General features: G+C 42.2%; 1 protein-coding gene across 2 annotated transcripts in view; it reads right to left on the minus strand.

The window, feature by feature from the left end:
* The window catches only part of BMERB1 (bMERB domain containing 1), a 125553-nt gene extending 106412 nt beyond the window's left edge, over window positions 1-19141 (minus strand). The window contains exons 1-5 of one of the 2 annotated variants that reach the window (XM_084641935.1): window positions 18666-19141; window positions 14661-14731; window positions 13329-13358; window positions 13011-13157; window positions 8427-8720 (exon numbers count right to left, since the gene is read on the minus strand). In XM_084641935.1, coding sequence (XP_084498061.1) covers window positions 8679-8720; window positions 13011-13157; window positions 13329-13358; window positions 14661-14731; window positions 18666-18978 — 603 coding nt within the window. In that variant the 5' untranslated portion in view covers window positions 18979-19141 and the 3' untranslated portion in view covers window positions 8427-8678. Of the gene's footprint in view, window positions 1-8426; window positions 8721-13010; window positions 13158-13328; window positions 13359-14660; window positions 14732-18665 lie in introns of those variants that run through there. The other variant, XM_084641936.1, reaches the window with a different exon arrangement.

Here is a 19141-nt window from a genome sequence, read left to right on the forward strand (position 1 = left end):
TAATTTACACTCAGCTGTAATAGCCCACAAGAAACTTTTGTCCTGAGAATAGCCAGATCACAGCAGCATTTTCTTCATTCCCCTTTCCCTGGGAAAGCTCCTGGCATAGCCTTATGACTAGCATAAAGGGGAAAGGGAGGCAGGTCTATATTGTCCTGGCAATCTGATTACACCAATGATATTCTCCAAGGGCCAGATCTGGCTAGTTCATGGCCACAGTGGAAGCAGGAAGTAGGGTATCTGTTCTTTTTCAGACAGTGGAGTCATTCTGACATAATGAAAATATTGGTAAAACTTCTGCAAAGCTTTATATTTATTCATCATTAAAATTAACATTTCTAAATTTGATCTAGTGAAGTAAAATGAAATTATGGATTATATGTAAAAGTATTTTATCTTTTGCTTATATTCATGTATACTATACACTTCAGTGTCTGATTTTAATTTCTTGTTGGAGGAGGCCAGCAGATTTTTTTGTTTTTGTTTTTAACCTTATTGAGGCTTTTAGATCCTGTTTATACTATAGTTGAAATCATACTAGCAACAAGTTGTTGACTCTAGCACAATTCTACCATCGTTTCTTAGTTAGCTTGGCCAGGGATTTTTTTCCTGAGCAACTTACTAGCCAAACCATAGACTCTGTAGCATGATATAAAAACAAACACCTTAGAGAGCTTTACAGCATTGTTCTAAAACCCAGTACAGCACAGTTTATATGAACTAATTCCTGCTTATACTGGTACCATCTGCACTTGAATTTCAACCATGTCAATTCTCCCTCAATGATTCAATTTTGTAGTGTAGAATGGACCTGCCTGTGTTTTCAGAGTGTCCATTAAGCCTGGGACATGTCCACGTGTGCTCTAACCAGATTCCCCAATACAGATGAACATATAGCATAAATGAAATCAATAGCCTGGGAAACTGGATCTGTGAACAAGACCGCATTAAGCATTACATATAATCTCCTGTCCTCATAATGTCATGAGCCGTCTACCCAGACAAATTTACTATGTAAGGAGATTGGGGTATAATACTTCAGTGCCCCCAATGACATTATAACACAGTTTGATCTTGCCAGTGTATATGCAACCAATCATGTCACTGATTCATGTTACTGCCCTATAAAAATCAGGGCTCTTTCTCTCTTTGTTTCTGATATTGTGTCTATCACATTTTCTTTTAAAATGTATAATATTAGGCAAAAGTAAATTTAATTAGTTTCTTCAAAGTATATAAATCCTAATTAAAAATAGCGGGGCAAGCAGTCACTTAGTATCTTTTTGAAGTTTATAACTATGTTCAGTTGTGTGCTGTCATGAAAGAAGAACTCTTAGAGGCACTGATCCTGCCCCCTTCCACATCAGTGGGAGTCCAGAGGGATGCAGGAGTCTGCTCTCCTTATGCAAGATCAGGGTCATGGCTACTAGATTAATGTGTATCATGTCTCAGTATTGATATTACTTCCTCATTATGAATATTTCCCATACCATGAATAGTTACTGCCTTATTTATGTATTTACATGGCTTTTCCAATCAGTAATCATTCCTGTAAATGTATTTTAAGCTAAAATAACTTCATATATAATTCAAACTAGTTGCAGGTAAATAATTGGAGTGTTACTCATTTCCCACTGGTGCTTTACATTTCTACCAGGATTGGAAAAGTACTCTGTAGTTTAAAGGCAGTATGGCAAGGCATTCTAAGAAGCAGATTAAAGGGAGATATGAAGTTCCTTGAATTTAAGATGCGGATCAGAGCATGTGTGTATTCACGTTCTCTAAGTTATATGTCATCTTATTCTGATTTCTTGATTTTTGATTAATGCTTGGAATGTGAAATATTAAATGGGTACACCTCTGGGTTTAATATATCACTGTCTACCTGTTTAATCAAGAATGAATTAATGAAACAACTGAGCATGTAATTAGTAATTCTTTATTATTTCCATTTACTTATATTTAAAGTACTGTTTCTGAGGAAAAATGACAAGAGACATTACCAAAAAAATGCCAAGCGAAAAATGACATGACTGGCAAAATTTAGTGGACATTTTCTTCATTTAATACTGCACCATTTTGTGTTCCCAAAGTTGGGGGGAAAATATCTGCAAATTTGCCATTTTTCTGGCCTCACATGTGAATTTGTCCCACAGTCTTTCTGACTTGTAATTGAAACTGTGTAAAACCAGGCCACGTAAGGTCTCATTTTGTTATCCCTAACCTAGAGCTCACTCCTTCAAGGGGCTGAACTCTCTGGTCCCAATCCAGCAAAGCCCTTAAGCATGCATTCAGCTTTAAGCATGAGTTTTCCATTACCACATGCTTAAAATTAAACAAGTGCTTAAAGGCTTTGCTGGATCAGGGATACAGCACTCAGATTCTTGCAGGATTGAGCTCCTAAAACACAGACCAGGTTGACCAAGCCTCATAAACCTTTGTGCCTGAACTGGGTTTCAAGAGAAGCTGAGCTGATTTATGGCTTTGGATGGACACTGGCAAAATATGGGTTATGCTGAGTTTTTGTTTAAAGGGGGTGGTTTGTTTGAAGCCAGGGGTTTGGTGTCTGTGTCTATACAATGTCTGATTGCAAACGTTGCAGAGAGATCAATAATAGAGACCACACCAGCGTTTTAAAAAAAATCTATTTACTTAGCATCCATTCTGCTGTGTGGAAGGTCAGATTACAGAATACAAAATACAGGAGCCCTAGAAGTACAAACTGGTATTCCATCTACATGGGCATATGCAGATCCAGGCAGATAGAACAGAAACAGTTTGAGTAGCCCAGTTGAGGGTTAATGACCGAGTTTCATCTGACAGTACTTTGGACCACAACAAAAGATATCGGACTTTTTATTTTTCTTAGTAAACTCATGCTACAGTCACACTTTGCTCTTTGATTGTAAATTTTACAGCAGTACGCTAAAAGCCATCATAGTATCTTTACTTTTCCTTGACTTGCAAAAGTTGCATTTATTACAAATAGTACTGGTAATAAAGTCCTCAGTATAATACTCACATTTTTCCATCTTTGGACCAATTTCAGCAGCTTGTCATGTAGGTGAGCCATTATTTTGCTTTTTTTTTTTTTAAAGCAGAGTTTTTACATGAGTGTTGGGTGGTGTAGCGAGGTGATTACCCGCTCCGGCCCTGACAGGGCTGGGGCTGTGGGGGAAAAGCCCAGCCGGATTAAGGGAGCAGCCGCAGCTGTGGCCAGCTCAGTCAGGCCCAGCTGGCCCCATAAGAGGCTGTGAGCCAGGACCCCAGTCAGTCTTCCTCTGCCTGGAGAGGGAGAAGGGCCTGGCTGCAAGGTGCTGAGCAGCACACCCAGATTGGAGCAGGGCTGGGGAAGGGCCAGAGGAGCTAGGAGCCCCGGCCTGGAAAGCCTCAGGCTGCAGGCCTGACTACAGGCCAAATAGGTGCAGGGTTGCAGAGGGGCAGCCCATGGGTAGCAGGTCCAAACCCCCTTGCCTGTGATGAATGGCATATACACTGCAGTCTGCCCCCGATACAAGGGGCTAAGTGAGGACTGGCAGTAGCCCAAACTGAGGCAAGGTGGAGTTAGAGGGTGGGGGTTCCCCTGGGTGGGGAGACCCAGAACCTGAGAGTGTGGGGGTACTGCCAGAGGGACCCCAGAGAAAGGGACACCGGGTCCTGGGAGGGACACAGGGGCTGGTGGTAAGGCGGATCACCGGGCTGCAGAGGGCGCTGTGGGGCTAGATGAGCTAATTCCCAATGACTGCCAGCAGGAGGCGCCATAGGAGTGAGTCCAAACCTTTACAGGTGATAATAGATACACAGAAAACCAGATTCCTGAATTACACAAAGATACAGGGTCTAGGATATGATAGGTTGCATGCTAACAAAAGTGTACAATAGTGTATTGAATTTTAATACACAGATACTTCTGTTAAAATAAAAAGTCATATAAAACATGCCAACACAGTATCACTCTGCCATCTCACTTAGGGCCTGAGTTTACCTGCATTGGCATTAGAAAGTCTAAAAATTAAAGGTAATTGCATGTGGACATCCATTTCTCCTGCACAAGCGCTGATCTTACATGAGAGCTCAAAAACGTTCACAGGCCCAGAGGCATAGAAGAGGGATATGTTATTTTGTTGCTGGTCCACAAAAAAATAAAACTACAAGGACAACAAAAAAAACCAATTCAGTATAAGAGCAATTTTACACATGCAATACAATAGGTATGCCTGTCCCTTCCTCTTAATAGTCTCTTATCTCCTTCACCTTGAAATGGCAGCTATAATCTTCCAATCTCCTGCTTCAGTCTGATGGTCAAATTGTGCCATTTATTCACTGGGCTGGGCAGTGGACAATGTGGAACTGTACAGCCCCACAGGTCTAAGGGAGATGTAATTCCCTCCCTTAACAGCCTGGTGAATATGGGACTATGCAAGCTATATCATCTGCAAGGACAGTGCAACATGATCCACTAAATGCAGCCAGTCCATTCTCTGTGCCAGCACAGCACCCTACCTCCTACCTGTTCCATACGGGATGCTTGCGCCAGGAGAGACATGCAAAGTAGCCCCTGTACTCCTCTGTGCCAGGGGGAGCTACAGGTGATCCATGTCTCTCAGGGTATTCACAACTGTCTAAAGGCCAGATTTTAAAAAGTATTTATTTAGACACCTACAGATGCAGATAGGCACCTAATGGAAACTTCAAAGCACCCAGACCCCTAACTCCCTTTGGGAGTTGTGCAGGATTGAGCTCCCAGTGGGAGTCAGAGGCTAGGAGCTTTTGAAAATCCCACTAAGTGCCTATCTGCATCTTTAAGTGCCTAAATACATTTAAAAATTCATCTCCAAGTGACTGATTTGTTCTGTAAGGAGGATTCTGAAAAATCAGAGAAATATTGCACTGGAACAGTACAAGTACTTCCACATAACATCAGATGTAATTACTACACTCTACTAGTCTCTCATCACTGTGTATTGTGACCATTTTCAATCGAGCATGTAATTAATGTAAAGTCTTTCAAACAATATCACTGGCCTACTATGGCAGCTCAGGTACAGCTAACAATCTTGTTGTATTTTGGATGTGAAAATAAAAGTACGTGATGCATGAAATGGAAGCAGACGAGCATATTTTATTAGATAAGTAAATGTGGTGCTTATTGCAGAGAGTGAGATATCAAACCCCATCATTACCAAGACTATATCAAGGGCCTGAGCATGCAATCCTAAAACAGACAAACCACACATATTGAATTATATGGCAGTTTTGCCTGAGCTACGGCTGTAGGATTGGGCTGTTAAAGTAATGGTGAGATGAGAACACCACAAGCATTAGAGGAATGCCAGAAAAATAGATTCCTCAATCTCAACCACTAAACAAGGATGAGAGAAAGACTGAAGATGTTACATAAGCCATGCACTAGTGGAAAACGTGAAAGTAAGGGGAAGAAAGCTCCACCTAAAAAGCCTGTGGCATCACTACCACAGGTGCAGTCAGGGGGGAAACTGGTCTTCTGATAAAAGCTCAGGAACAGGGGTTAGGGAATGAATGTCCTCTACCATATGCTCCCTGTATGACCATGGGGAAATCATGTGTGCCTCAGTTTTCCCAGCCATCAACTAGTCAGAAAAGGGCATTGGGAGGGTGTCATAAATCTAAAGGGAAGGGTAAACACCTTTAAATCCCTCCTGGCCAGAGAAAAAACCCTTTCACCTGTAAAGGGTTAAGAAGCTAGGATAACGTTGCTGGCACCTGACCAAAATGACCAATGAGGAGACAAGATACTTTCAAAGCTGGAGGGGGGGGCAGAAACAAAGGTTCTCTCTGTCTGTATGATGCTTTTGCTGGGAACAGAAAAGGAATGGAGTCTTAGAACTTAGTAAGTAATCTAGCTAGATATGCATTAGATTCTGTTTTCTTTAAATGGCTGATAAAATAAGCTGTGCTGAATGGAATGTATATTCCTGTTTCTGTGCCTTTTTGTAACTTAAGGTTTTGCCTAGAGGGATTCTCTATGTTTTGAATCTGATTACCCTGTAAGGTATTTACCATCCTGATTTTACAGAGGTGATTCTTTTACTTTTTCTTCAATTAAAATTCTTCTTTTAAGAACCTGATTGCTTTTTCATTGTTCTTAAGATCCAAGGGGTTTGGTCTGTGTTCACCGATGCAAATTGGTGAGGATGTTTATCAAGCCTTCCCCAGGAAAGGGGGTGTAGGGTTTGGGAAGATTTTGGGGGGAAAGACTTTTCCAAGCAGGCTCTTTCCCTGTTATATATTTGTTAGACGCTTGGTGGTGGCAGCTATAAAGTCCAAGGGCAAAAGGTAAAATAGTTTGTACCTTGGGGAAGTTTTAACCTAAGCTGGTAAAAATAAGCTTAGGGGGTTTTTCATGCAGGTCCCCACATCTGTATCCTAGAGTTCAGAGTCAGGAAGGAACCTTGACAGAGGGTTAACTAATTCAGGGCAAAAGCTGCCATCTCTCCACATGCAGAAGAGTCTCAGATGCTGTTGAACCCTGTAGTTGTGCTGTGTGTACATGTTTTGGAAGTTCATGTGGGTTGGAAACTATGCGTGTCATAGTTCAAACTGTTCAGTGTAGACTAGCTGTGTTACTGTGCTCGGCTTCTTGGGTACAGGATCATTGGGTCACTGACCAAATCCTTCCCACTTCCCTGGAGTGGGCCGCAAGAGCTGCAGAGACTACTCTATTCCTGAGACTGGGAAGTGGGCCTCAGGGCAGGCTCTCTAGAAGAGGATTACCTCTCTGTTCCCTCAAAGATCATCAGTCCCCAGCCCAATTATTCTGGGTGGGTGCTAAGAAGAGGATTTTCCCCCTTCATGTTCGTAAAAGGCTTTGAGCAGCTCAGATAAAAAATGCTGTAGAAATAAATGCAAAGAATTATTATATGGAAGTTCCAATGTAATTACGTTGCTAACAATGTTCCAATTCTCACATTTATCATTCTATCTTCATATTTGCACACATTCTACACTGTAGGTAAATCTGGCTTTTTCCTTAGACACTGGTGTTACATTGTAATCACTTCATTTTGCAAACACTTACTACAGTGGGGCCCTCTTATATTGTAACAATTTCTCACTGAACAACTTCATTCTAAGTAGAGGATCACTAGAACCAGAACTGGAATTTGCACATTACAATGGGAGGCCGTTTTGGACTTCCATTCTGCTTCCCTAGAAAGGTGTTTTCACTGTATGTGAGTTCACTAAAAAAAGACTCCACTGTATTTGATACAGCCTCTCACACTGGTCCCTTGTACATTATTGACCCATTTTCAGTATGGAGAAATGCAATGAGTTTTCTCTCTTGATTTTTGTCTTCCTTTGAGACTCTTGATTTCTCTCACCATAAGTCAAATAAGGTATACATTTTTAACACTGAGGATAATTAACCATTGGAACAATTTACTAAGGGTCATGATGGATTCTCCATCACAGGCAAGTTTTATATCAAGATTGAATGTTTTTCTAAAAGATATGCTCTAGAAGTGGTTCTCAAACCTTTTTTCATTTGTGGACTCCTAAAAATTTTCAAATGGAGGTGAGGACTTTTTGGAAATCTATTGTCTGTATATATAATTGAATTCTGTTCAGTCAATTATCAGTCTTAGTCTTTCGCTGACCCCTTAGACATGGTCTGCGGACTACAGGTTGAGAACCACTACTCTAGGAATTATTTTGGGGAAGTTCTATAGGCTGTGTTATACAGGAGGGCAGACTAAATGTTTACAGTGGTCCCTTCTGGCCTCTGAATCTCTGAGAAGTCTGAAAGAATTTTCTCCAGAGCTGCTGCTAATCCATCAATTCATAAATTTCCAGCAGGGAGTTCCCTAAATCTGATTGCACCACTTTCTCTTCATACTAGAAAGACATCTGAAGTCCCGAAGAGTTTCATCTTCTGTTTTAACCGGTAACATACATAGCTTTACCTCTGCTGTTTTCCCTTATCATGGTCATCTGATACATCTCTATAATGCTTATGTACAAAAATAATTTACAGTATCAACAACTGTTGATCTGTAATAAAATAAGCAACTAAATTTACAGGGCCATAACCCCCTCTGTGCAGCTGAGGAGAGAATGATCAAAGATGGCTTTAAATTACCTTTCTTCTTCTCTAATCCTGGGGCCAGCTGAGGTCAGCCCCCATTGTAGTTTAGAAAAGCCTCAGGACCATAGCTCTGTGCCACTTGGAGATACACCTGCAATGAGGGAATCCCTAACTAGCTGATTAAGCTGCCTTTCTTCCTGGTTTGCAGAGCCAGAACAGTGAAAAGCAAGTGGAACAGGAGCCCACTCTATTCGACAAATCTGTTTCTAATGTGTATCTCTAACTGATAATAATCTTGCCTTTTTGTTTTCTTCAACAGCAGCCTTATGATGTACATTTCACGAAATAAATGCAATTTGCATGAGAAGAAGGATAAACAGTTTAATAAAGTGCCAGGCATCCCATGCTATTTCACTGCATTCTCTTTTCCTGCTTGAATTCCACACAGATTTTAGCACAAGCAGCACTCACCTACTTTATGAACTGTGCATAGCATACCTTAAAAACTAACACATGAATTTTTTGACCGATGCTAATCTGTACATATTGTATTATAGGTATGGGGCGTGAAATGCACTTCTTTTGCTGCTCTGTCTGCCAGGCACCTCCAATACTATACTGACATCAGTGGAGTGATGATAGTGCAGCAGATGACCTATAGAACCAGTAGAGAAAAGGGTTAATGTATTATTATGAAGCACCGAAACAAACACCTCCAAATACAGGAAGATTCCAGCACCTCTTGTTTGTGAAAGTTGCTCTGCCTCATTTTATAAAATTTGTAGATTTGGTTTTATTTGCAAAACTCATTTCCATTCAGAGAAACACAAAATGTTTTCACTGAGGACAATTCCTTTCTAAATATCAAAATAATATAAAGTATCTATTACTTTGAATGGGTTCACAGAAATAAATATTTTTCTGTCCCTGTCCTAATACAATCCATCGTCTCATTTGCTTTTTTAATCACTGGTATAAATTGAGCAAGCATCTTAATTGAGCTGTTCACAATGACCCACAGATCTTTCTCCTGAGAGATTACAACCAATTCTAAACCCACAGGCATTTGCACAAGTAGTTTAAATTGTTGTCCCATTGTACTACATGTTGTTTACTTCAGACTGCCTCAAATCCATTGGACAGTTTCCTCTTCAAGAATTTCACAAATAAACGATTAAATTTAGCAGTGTCGAACACACTTCCACTACCCTTTGCATGTTTATTTTACACATCTATTGAAGTTTTCATTTTATGCCTTTCTTTCCTCCCTAATGTCCATGCTTGCGTCTGGAAATATATTACTTATTATCTAATAAAATAATAATAATCCCAGATTTCTATTTGCTTCTAATCTGAGAGGGAGCAGAGTCCAGTGGCTATAGCATAAGGCTTTGAAGGCAGGAGTTCTGGATTCTGTTCTTGGCTCTGCCCCTGAATTGCTGAATGACCCTCAGTATGTCATTAATATTTGAGACTCAATTTCCCCACCTGTAAAATGGGGTTAATAATCCTTATCCTAATAATCCCATAACCTGCTCTTTGTGATAAGGACCATGCAGTAGGAGGTGCCATCTTCTAGGTGTGACATAAAACTAAGGTCTTCGCTTGTGGTCAATGAAGATCCCATGGAACTTTTCACAAAAGCATGGGTTTATACACACACCACTAAAGATAACCATGTCCAAATAATGACTTTTACTGTTTACTGATTCTCTGCAAATATACAACCATTTTCCAAGTAAAATTAAATGGATGTTTCCCATCCTAATATATGAATATTCGTTGTACCCCTTTTCCCATTGCCATAAAGCGGGAATTGGCTGTACCAGCAGAGAATGGGAAGGCAGAAGCTTTCCAGGTTGCAAATGTGGCACCAATATTATTATTATTATTATGCTATACATACTTAGATGGTGCCCATCAGAATGTGATGTATATGGATGAGCCAAGCAGCTTCTCATGCACCATACTGTGAAACCTAAGGTTCTGGGCAATGTCAGTGAGTGCTGCTTTCCAGGGCAGGAAAAACTCTGCTGGGCTTTTTCTAGACACCAGCCTGAACTCCTAGCAGAATGTGACTCAGATATCAAAATGATCTAGGAAAGTACATTTTTTTTAAATTAGTGTAATTGGAAAACAGACTTTCAAATTCTCATTTGGCCAAATTCAGACCCTGTATAAACTACACAGCTACACTGAATAAAAACGAGTTGCTGTCACACCTGGTCAGAATTTGTCTTCGCTACTCATTTGATCTTAGAAACAACCCCATGAAATGGAGGTGTCATGTGAATACATGCCTGATAGCTGTTGGCAGAGAGCTCCCTCCTTTTGCTGAGCACCATCTTGACTTCTTTTATCTAGCCATACTTTTTTGGTGAATTCTGTGTAGTGTTCAGTTGGCATTAAGTCTATTGCAGCTCCTTTATGTGGGCTCTCTGGGACCACCTATGAAACATGCATCCAAACAGGCACGAGGGCAATCCTGCCCAGCTGCCAGTCCACGGTTTGATATTTTGGATGTTCTTGTTGTTAAGTACTGTATCGCCAACTCATTAGCCCTGCTTTGCAGAGGAGGCAAATACAAGTGTGCATTTGTAGGAAAAGTCATATTAGAGTCTCCTAATCTATAAAGTGGTAAGAAATTACAGTATTTCCAAAAACTAAGGGGCCAGATCTTCAGATGGTGTACACTGACAGAGCTCCAAAAACTTCAAAGGAGCTATGCCAATTTACACCAGCTGAGGATCTGGCCCAAGATAGCCACATTGTTTTGCATCTCCCACCCCTGAAACAGTCCTACTAACTGCCAAAGCTAGTGATTACAAAGAGGTTTTAGAACAGGAGGAGAGATTAGTGTTACTTATGTAGCCCTTTTCAAGAGAAACGGAGGGAGTAAAAGGATGTAAGGAGAGTGATCACTTTAGATAAGCTATTATTAGTAGGAGAGTGGGGTTGGGGGAGAGAAAACCTTTTGTAGTGATAAACACCCATTTTTTCATGGTCTGTGTGTATAAAAACATCTTCTGTATTTTCCACAGTATGCATCCGATGAAGTGAGCTGTAGCTCACGAAAGCTTATGCTCAAATAAATTGGTTAGTCTCCATGCCACAAGTACTCCTTTTCTTTTTAGATTCTTAAGTTCACTGAAACATAAGAACTACATGCTCCAGTGTGATTACACAAAAGAGAAAAGGAACAAAGAACTACCTTTCTATATACTGCAAACAGAAGAAACATGGAGATAAATCCTGAAGTTCTTACCCAGACAAAAATCCTATTTAAGCCAAGTTTCTGAATAACTGGCATCAGAAAAGTTTACAGCACTAATGCACAGCATGTATAAACATCCAAAGCTTTAAAAATAAAAGAGGGGTGTTCCACTCATTACAAATTCTACTAACAATTATAACTGTATATGAATCATTTCATCCACTAACGAATTGCAGCTACTTCAAGGGTGGAACTTGGCATATTGTTAACAGCACACAGCAAAGCAACACTATATCTCAGTCATCATTTTTTCTCCAAGAACTATATTCTTAATAACATTTTCATTTTGTGCATGCTGACAAGGTAAAGAAACAGGGAACAGGAAATAACTGATGGTGTTGTCTTTCAACTCTGTGGGAGGGATTAGTAATCTGATATCAAACTGAACCTTATTTCTTATTATTTGCAATCCTGATAGCTGTCACATTTATTGGTAAAAGTTCAAAAACGATCACCAATGGAATGCTTTCCACATCGCAGCATATGGCATCTTACCACAGATCACATAGAGATTGTGTTTACTCTTTCTTGAAAACCTTGTCAATTTCCCTAATGTCAGCTCTTATTTTCCCTGAAATGGTACTCCTCCCTTTCTTCTAAATGAATGCAGTTTATCACTATACATTTAAGGCACATGCAGAAATAAAAATAAAAGCACTACCTATAATAGAATTATCACAAAAAGCATTAATATGAGCACATTATTTCTAATTTGCTTTTGAGTATGTATTGTCTCTATCATAGACATTCACCCATACTCCATACACTATGAATCTTACTGAAAAGGAATTCAAATATCCAAATATAATGTTGATTTTAAAAGTACTAACCAGAATAAATAAAGCCATCTTTTAATTGCCTCATTATCTTGAGGATATTAAATACACACACAGCAATAACAATTCCACAGCTACATCAGCCTTGCAAAATTCCATTCACTCATCCACTTGGGCAACTAGGCTAAATAGACAAGTACATAAAATATCGTTAATTTTTCCTTGTCATTGATCATTGTAGAGGGTGAGCAAATACATTTTGTGCTTAGGCTGGTAAATTTTGCAAGCCTACGTTATTGTCTTTGTACAGATTCTCATTGCAAACTAAGGCAAGAGTTTAAAAAATGTTATAATTGGTTTCTATAAAAAAAAGAGCACAATTTTTTCTCAGAATAAATATAGATTCAGTACCATAGGCTGCAATTCAGAGAAAACTCCAGTGAATGCAAAAGGAATCTTGCTCTCATAATAATTGGCAAGTATAAACACAGATGATTTAATGTTCTATCCCCCTTTTCTAGCAATTAGAAGTTGCTTGAAAATTAAATTACAGCTAATATTTCTCCCCAATGAGGCTGGCTACCATGTTGTGCAAATGCTCTCACTGCACTGTAAGAAGCAAGTGGCTGTCCAGAGGAGACTAGCTGCCAGCATGAAAATAATTAAACACCAATATACAATGGGCCTCTTTTCTGTGAAAATAAACAGGTGCAAAACCAAACTATTCCACTGTATATAATGACCACTGAGCACTGGGATGAAGATTCATTTTAAAACACAGAAATCTGCTGGTGGTGCAATTCATTGCCCTTTACAAGCACAGTTTAACCATTTAAAATAAATACTCCATTAAATAACTTTCTCATTTCTCTGATGGTTCTCCATCTGCATTGACCTTCTCTTTTTGGAACCACCGAAAAGCCGACTTTGCTGTGCCATCACCACTCTGTTGTGAAAAGCAAATGAAGATAGCCCAGAGAAAGCCACAGAGCCCAGTGTAAGCTGTTCTCAAGTAAACAGGGACCAGAACGAAGTTTGAAAGCTGTATTGGAAAGAGAGAGAGTTCATTGTTAGGACCTGATCCTGCATTCTTTAGACAACCAAAAATTCCAATGACTTCAATGGGAGCATTGGCGGGGGGCACAATGTAGGATAGGACTGTATGGCAAAGAAAGGGTTATTGAGTTCGCACTGACGTTAACTTGAAACTCACCTGCACAAAAGGCCAGTACATCAGTCCAGTCTGAAAAGAAAGCGATGGACTAATTACTATTATGTATTTCAGTTACAGTGATTTATTTCAAGCATTCCTTTTTATTGACAGTATTTAACAAGGACTAGGAAATACCTCACCAAAGTTAATAAAAGGTGTTCAATTTCAAATTAGGCAGTTCAAATAAGAGGTGGTAATATTAGAACTGCAAATAACCCCTATCAGCTGCTACCCTAAGAATGTCTAAGAGATTATTCTGCCTCGGTTTATATACAAAAATCTGACAATGCGAACTTCAAAATCATATGATGCCTGATATGTAAGCACATTTACCAGATGGCTGAACAAATGTTTAAATGAGTGAATGTTTATTTCAGCTGTGAATGAAAAATACCACTGAACTTTATATTTATTTCACACTTGCAACATTCCTTCTACTTGCTCATATACTGTAAGCCTCTTTCTTAGAGCTGAACTGATTAATTTACACAGAGTAAGCAAGATCAGTAGAAGGACACTGTTAAACCAAATGTTCTTACAAATATATAGTGGGCACTGGTAATAAGAACACCCTCCATGGTGACAAAAATGCCCTTTTATCCTCCCAATGCAATAGTTCTATGATGAGAGGTGAAATGTTGCAATATTTATCCTGCTAATTTTTTTCTCATGATATATTTGTCTTCCAAGGCCTGGAAAATCTTGGAAGTCCCTGATTTGCTCAGTGTTAGGATTTGTGTTGGCTTTAACCCACACTTGTTAGCGTCACCTATCTACCATTTAAAATAACATAGAGAAATGAGCTAAAATTGGACATCAGTAGTCTTAAAGCTGTTCTTAAAAGAAGGGAAAACTGTCAGTGAAAAGTATAGGGTGAAACTGAAAACTAAAAAAGATGTCTTCATAACTAATGTTATTAAGAGGTGTTCAAGAAAGTGGTGCCAACTGTACTACTAACTATAAACCAGTCTATAGCTATTTCTCAAGACAAATGGTATTACAGCCCTTGAGTGTAATTATCTTTGTTACATTGTGGATACTGTTATTGACACAGATTCAGGTGCATTTGTAAACACATATGCCGTACAATTTAAGGATGGAATCAGTTTGCCCAACTGGAGATGGTAGCGGTACCTGGTTACCCATAACTCAGTCTTACTGCAGCTCTGCATGGAGCCCCTTGCACAGAATCCCAAAACAAAAGAAGTGAGAGGAAGCAGAATTAAAACAGAAACAATGTTGGAGGCTAGCATCCTATTTTGATTTAACTGTAGCATTCAGTATCATTAATTGTTTTGCTTAACCGGGAGATTAATCAACTATTTGCCTCACCTTATATGTATTCCAGAATTTCTTTTTACAGTCGGAAAAAATGTTCTCATTCCCCTGAAGTATACTCATGCCTGCTAGCAAAAAATTTAGGACAATCAGAAAGATTGAAAAAAGGGCCAACATTTATTTATTGCATCAGAATTTTCACATTATGTCACAATGGTACAAGTCTCTTTGAAAGAAAAGTTAGAGTACAAATGTTCTGCATGGCTTCTTTATCCTGCTATATCACATCTCCTGATCTGATTCTCTTCATCTTCAGTGGTGACACCAAAGAGGTGATCTAAACAAGATCTACTATGCTGCATCTACAGTGACAAAAATGGGCTGGATAATTCATCAATGGTAGCAGCAGTAGAAATTATGGTGTAGACAGGGCTTGGCATTTGGCTCAGGATTAGATGACTAAGTGGTCTAAATGCCAATTTTTGCCATCATAAACAGCACCTTTGATTAACTCCGAAGTGTAGATTTGAAGAGCAGAGTTGCTCTAAAATGTACTTTTTTAATATTCTGTGGACAGCAGTTTGAAATTTATACACATGCAAGCTGATCTACTGCCCATTATGGTCCCAGGAATATACACTTAGGAGCTCTGTCATTACACAAAAAGAGACTGATCCAGAGGAGAGCTGGGCACATGCAACGATGGTTGGAAGTTAAAAGTTAGACAAATGCAAATATTGGACAGTAAAGAGAATCAACCCCTAGAACAAATTACCATAAATAGAGTTTGGGAGTGTTGGATGTCTTTCTAAAAGATGTGCTCTAAGGCAACCAGAAGTTATAGCCTGCCTTGTGCTAGAGGTTAAATTATATGATTATAACGATCCCTTCTGACCTTAAAATCTACAAATCTATGAATATACACATACTGTAGCCAATAGGAGTTGAAGATGGTCAGCAAAACTCAAGATTGGCCCACTATAATGGACATTTGCGTGCCATGGTATGACTGTTATGTACCCCTCCACTTATACAATGTCTACTATTACACGTGTGTCTATCCTATTACAATGTATAGCTATCCTATTACAGTACAATATCCAGGGATTTCAGTTCTATCCTACTAATCAAGTAATTTTCATGCATCTATCTATTCACAATGGTGACTAGGCAGATAGCCTAGTCAAAATTTGTACTAGCTATGGGCTTCTTTCCTCCCTTCATTTCCCTCCAATCATACCCTGAATGATCTCTTTGTCTGACCATAAAATGAGAATCTCATGATACTTACAATGTTAAAAGAGTCTAACCACCTACGGGCATATCTATATAGAGAAAAGGCCAAAAATAGCTATTGCTCACAAGCTCCTTGTGTGTATTCTCTTATTCTGCCTAAAAGTGCCTTTGTGCCGTTTAGGTTAATCCATTTTAGATTAAGATAATTCAGAATAAGGCTCACTTATTCTGGAATAAGAGCATCCACACATGGAGCTAATCAATAATAGCTAGTCCACTTTAAATTAACATGCCCACCTCATTATGGATGAACTTTCATGAGTAGACAAGCCCTTAGTTCTTATCCCACACGTGGTTTAAATTAAATGACAGTCTCATTTTACACTACTCTTTTCTAAAATGGTTTCTTAAATTATTTCTCTTTCTATTCATCTCACTCATTTTTTAAAGTCTTCACATTCATTAGCTTTGTTAAGGTTACATAGTCATCACCATCTCTAACAGCAATGTTCCACCACTTGTATATATTCCTAAAACTGGATCTGGCACAGTTCAGTTTCTAACCTGTTGTGTATTGCTGATATTTGCTGTTAAACAGCAGTTGTGTTTCAGTTAGGAGGTAGCTGATGTAGAATAGTGAGTAAAGTAACACAGACTGATTTCATTAGATACAGTTTGTACAATCAGTCTGTAAAGTGCTTCAGCTCATTTGGGATTAAATAAAGATGATAGGCCTGAATTACCACTTTTGCACTGGTGTAATTCATTGAAATCATTGACGTAATTCAGGCAAAACATAAATCATGATTAAGTGAATCTAGCCCATTATTTAAATGTTCATTATGTAGCTGGTATTAATAACTACTTAGGTTTGCATTCATTCTAAAAAATCCCAGGGTATAATGTGTGAGATGCTGTGTGCATTTTAGGAGGAACTGAGTGTAAATGGCACCTTGCAGGAGGCACACAGCATCTTGAAGGATCAGGCCCTATAAAAATACAGTCCCATTGAAAATCTGCTACCTCTAAGGATCCACATAACAGACAACCAGTGAACAACAGAATAAAAAGCACTGGCAGAGACAGGTGCGATTTTATTCAGTGACACCAGAACAAATCCCTGAACCTATGCTGGGGTCACGTGTTCAATGGTGCACGATTTTGGTTGTATACCTATCTGCAGGAGAGCACCCATGATGATGTCTGCTGGAGTACTCCAAGACTTCCAAAACTGTTTTCTAAAACAGTTGTGACCAATTATTGTTTTGCACATCCTGAAAACCAAAAATTTGGCCCTTACTGCTAGCACACTGTGAGACTAGGCCTTGTTCTTTAAAGGTTTTGTTTGAAAGACTCAAGGTGCAGTAAAGCACACGGAATGCAAATATCCCACCTGGGGAGAATGAAGAAGCTTGGATGAATCCGAGGACAAAGGTCACATTGGCATATGGTGCCAGGGCAAAACCATTCCTTGCTGCTGGGGCTGGGTAGGGGCTCAACCAACCCCTTCTGGGGAGGACACAGTGATTTGAACCATGGGATGGGGGCGCCAACATGGTGTTGAAGTGAAAGAGGAGCACGATCTCTGGTATGGATAGTGGATGTGGGGGCCCATCAGTGGAAAGCGGTGCAGAGGGTGCAGGAAGCTCAACTATAGGGAGAGACTGAAGAGTGTTCAGCAATGGTGGGGGGTTGCAAGTGGCTCAGCCATGGGTGAGGGGGCACAGGGTGCTGGACCATGGGGAGGAAGCATGGGGGACTGAGCCATGGTGAATGGACGCAGTGGACTGACCCATGGGGAGGGGGTGCAGGGGACTAGAGTATGGGGAGCTGGGCCATTGGGAGGGGTGCGGGGGCTGGGCCAAGGGAAGGGAGCTCAGGGGGCTCGGCCACAGGGAGGGGGCATGGCAGATTGAGCCACAGGAAGTGGGCATGGGGGCTTGGCCATGGGCTGGGGACACAGGGGACGGGGGACGGGGGGCTTGGCCATGGGGTGGCGGCACGGAGGGCACAGTCATGGGGAGGGTTGTGGGGGGCTTGGTCATGGGGAAGGGGCATGGCGGATTGAGCCACAGGGAAGGGGCTCAGGGGGCTCGGCTGCAGGGAGAGGGTATGGGGAGCTCGGCCACAGGGCGGGGCACAGGGGACTCAACCATGGGGAGGGGGCTTGGCCACGGGGAGGGCAGTGGGGGACTCAACCATGGGGAGGGGGCTCAGCCACGGGGAGGGGGCACGGGGGGCTCAGCCATGGGGAGGATGTTCGTGGGGCTCGGTCACAGAGAGGGGGCGTGAGGGGCTCAGCCATGGGGAGAGGACTTGGGGGACTGAGCCGTGGGGAGGAGGTGCAGGGAGTTGGACTTTAGGGAGGGGCTGTGAGGGGCTCGGCCATGGGGCGGGGTGTGGAGGACTGAGCCATGGAGATAGGGCGCAGGGAGTTCAGCCATGGGGAGAGGGCGCGGGGGGCTCGGCCATGGGGAGGGAGTTCGGGGGGCTCGGCCATGGGGAGAGGGCGCGGGGGGCTCGGCCATGGGGAGGGAGTTCGGGGGGCTCGGCCATGGGGAGAGGGCGCGGGGGGCTCGGCCATGGGGAGGGAGTTCGGGGGGCTCGCCCATGGGGAGAGGGCGCGGGGGGCTCGGCCATGGGGAGGGAGTTCGGGGGGCTCGCCCATGGGGAGAGGGCGCGGGGGGCTCGGCCATGGGGAGGGAGTTCGGGGGGCTCGGCCATGGGGAGGGAGTTCGGGGGGCTCGCCCATGGGGAGAGGGCTCTCGGGACTGAGCCACGGGAGGGTGCCGGGGCCTCAGGCCTGCTCCCGGCCGCACTCACCCGTGTAGAAGGCCAGGATGGCGACAGGCGCCCCCACCAGCTGGTCGCACAGCACCTTGGCCAGCACCGCGCCGGGCGCGCGGCCGGGCAGCGCCCGCTCCAGCCCCCGCAGCCACACGTAGTTGAAGTTGCCATGGAAGCTGAGGGCCACCAGCGCCACGTGCCGGGTCTGCGCCCAGTCCGGCTCCTGCCCCGGGCGTCGCCGCAGCAGCTGCTGAGCCGCGTCCCCGGCCGAGAAGAGGCTGCCGTAGAGCAGCACGTTGCAGAGCCAGGGGAACCGGCGCACCCCGCTCCGGAGCAGCGGCCCGGCCATAGGCTCCCCGGCCTCCCGTGCCGGCTTCCACCCACCGCCGGGCCGGAGCAGCAGAGCGCACAACGCCGCCTTGCGCTGCCTCTTCCGCCCCGCCTCTTGCCTGCCGGAGCCGAGCCCCGAGTCTCTCGCCCGCTCTCCTCCTGTCAGCTCTGCCTTGCCCCCG

Source organism: Lepidochelys olivacea, assembly GCF_965140295.1.
Source record: "Lepidochelys olivacea isolate rLepOli2 genome assembly, chromosome: 10".
NCBI lineage: Eukaryota > Metazoa > Chordata > Testudines > Cheloniidae > Lepidochelys > Lepidochelys olivacea.